This window comes from Camelina sativa, chromosome 5, assembly GCF_000633955.1.
Source record: "Camelina sativa cultivar DH55 chromosome 5, Cs, whole genome shotgun sequence".
NCBI lineage: Eukaryota > Viridiplantae > Streptophyta > Magnoliopsida > Brassicales > Brassicaceae > Camelina > Camelina sativa.
Window position 1 is genome coordinate 7612544 of NC_025689.1, and position 2401 is coordinate 7614944.

At 33.5% G+C, this 2401-nt stretch overlaps 1 protein-coding gene across 1 annotated transcript in view; it reads right to left on the reverse strand.

The window, feature by feature from the left end:
• LOC104788992 (ADP-ribosylation factor GTPase-activating protein AGD10-like) overlaps positions 214-2401 on the reverse strand; it is a 5309-nt gene continuing 3121 nt past the window's right edge. The window contains exons 2-4 of the mRNA XM_019245234.1: positions 2246-2383; positions 2057-2158; positions 214-462 (exon numbers count right to left, since the gene is read on the reverse strand). Of these exons, the coding sequence (XP_019100779.1) occupies positions 388-462; positions 2057-2158; positions 2246-2383 (315 nt within the window). The 3' untranslated portion in view covers positions 214-387. The remainder of the gene's footprint in view (positions 463-2056; positions 2159-2245; positions 2384-2401) is intronic.

The window sequence follows — 2401 nt, forward strand, 5'->3', positions numbered from 1 at the left end:
TTGTTCGCCTTTTTATAGAAACATCAAAATAGAGTTATATATTTCTAAAAATTAAGTAGTTGACCATTAGCTTTGCCCTCTGTGTTGGTCGTTGGTTAGGACGTTGGTTTTTTTTTTTTTATCTGTGATCTCCCTAAATGGCTTTGTTGGTGGTCTGTTTCTATATTCCTTTTGAGTTTTGGTGTAAAGTCGGATGCATCTAAAGAAAATAAACGTCGAAAAACACTCCACATATTTTTATTTGATGACAATTTTTACAAAACATAATCTCAATTATACAAAAGATTGATAAACAAAAACAGTGTTTCCCTAGTATAATGAATAGAATAATTGATTTGGAAATGGAAATTAGTGTATAAGCAAAAAATAATGAATGGATTTATCATTTCAGACCCATAAGCTGCCGAGCTTCTTCTTTGTCTCCTCTGCCATGTTCTTCAATGATGAAATGTCTTGTTGGGCCTAACATATCCATGAAACGACGACGTGTTAATGATAACAAACAAAAAAATGTTTGGTTCTAATTTTTATTTTTATTTTATATGAAAGAGCATGAGTAAAAGAAAGGGAATTTAGTCAAATGTACCACATTGGCAACAAAATTTTTGTAAAATGCCACATTTAAAAATCTTTTTCTAATGTACCACAATCCAGTTTTTAGAGTGAGACGAGATGACCATTATATCCTCCATTATTATTGATAGAAAACTGTGTTTTTGTTGCTCTTTATAATACTACAAATAATTTGACAGTGATAGCATTAAATGTAGACAGACTTTTTCAAACCCACAATCACAACCAACTTTAAAAACATTAATTATTATATATTTCTAATCTTCAAATTATTCTAGGAAGCATGGTTAACGTTGTCTATGACGATTTATGGGAAAAGATGTTCACGATTAACAGAGGACAATATTTTCATAGATATGTTGTTTACGGGGGAACTTGTCCACCATTTTAATAAAATATTGTTTACAGGAGCTGTGAGTTTTTACTTGTTGACACATAAACGAGAGTTGTGCACACTTATTGTAGATGAGATAGGGTTAAATTTGTCCATCATTAAATAAAAGGTTGTCTATAAGAACATTTTAAGATTTAACATGTTATATGTCAACAGGTAGAAAGGATGCACAATTTTAGAGTAACAATTAAGAGAGAAAAAAATGTTTATCCATTAGAAAGCTAGATGACAATGTGCTCATGGAGATTTTTGAGGTTGTAATTGTCCATCTAATTAGTAAAATATTGTCTATTAAAAATATTAAGTTTCAACTTGTCCACAAGTAGGTAATTGAGAAAATTTAGAAAAAAACTATGTAGAGAAGATAACTTTGATGGGCTTTGTGGTGAAACATGTCCACTAAGTTAATAAATGGTCTACGAGGATATCTAACTTGTCTACAGATAAGATGAGCAAAATCCATAGAAAAAGATTAACATAGGACAACAAAACGAAATTGTCCACACAACTAAAACTAAGCAACCAAAATTTTACCCAGATTCCAAGGGACATGTCGAGATTGAGGTGTTGTTGAGGAGGTCGTGGTTGGTGACTCTTATTAGGAAAAATCTTTTAAAGGATAAACCCTAATTAGACACTGTTTTGTAGAAGATAGAGAGGCTACTGGTTCTTTGTGGCTGAATCTATGAACTTGCACTAGACACCAATGATGTCTTTTAGATCTGTAGGGTTTATAGGATTTTGGCGAATTAAAACGGCGATGTTCTCTTGAAGACCCAAAAATCACTTAGATCCGGCGATGTTAGGATTCCAAAATATCAAATCGATGGTGTTTTCGGAGAAAGAGAGAACAGGAAGAAGAAGATGGTGGGGAGAGAGATTCCTTTTACTTTGGATTTTGCAATGGTTTGAATAATGGAGGTCAACTCTCCTAATTTTGTTTCTCAGGCTTAAGTTTAATATGATAGTATGGTCATTTTAAGTTATCCTTGTGGTACATTAGAAAAGGATAGAAGGAATGTGGTAGATTAGACACTACAGTAATACTAATGTGGTAGAACTCTTAAAAAACTCTAAAAGAAATGGTACCTGGAGAGAGAGGCGGTTGAGAAGATCACCGGCGGTGAGATCTAGAGGGAAATCTCCATCATCGTCTCCAAAAAGATCAGCACTAGAGATTGCTGATGAACCCTGTTTTTTAAATAGTGATGAGTGTTTCTTTAAAACCCAATAGAAAGACACATCAAGTTAATGAAGGTTAGTTATGAGGAAACGTACTGAGAACTTCTTTAATGTACTTTTGGCCTCAAGGTCAGCCGAGTTGTTGTCATTTCCAAAGTACTGAGCAGAGGAGATTGATTTGGCGTTTGTGAATTTCTTCCTGGCCTCATCTGTTTCTTGAATCTGGTAGAGATACTAGAGAAGGTGAGTACC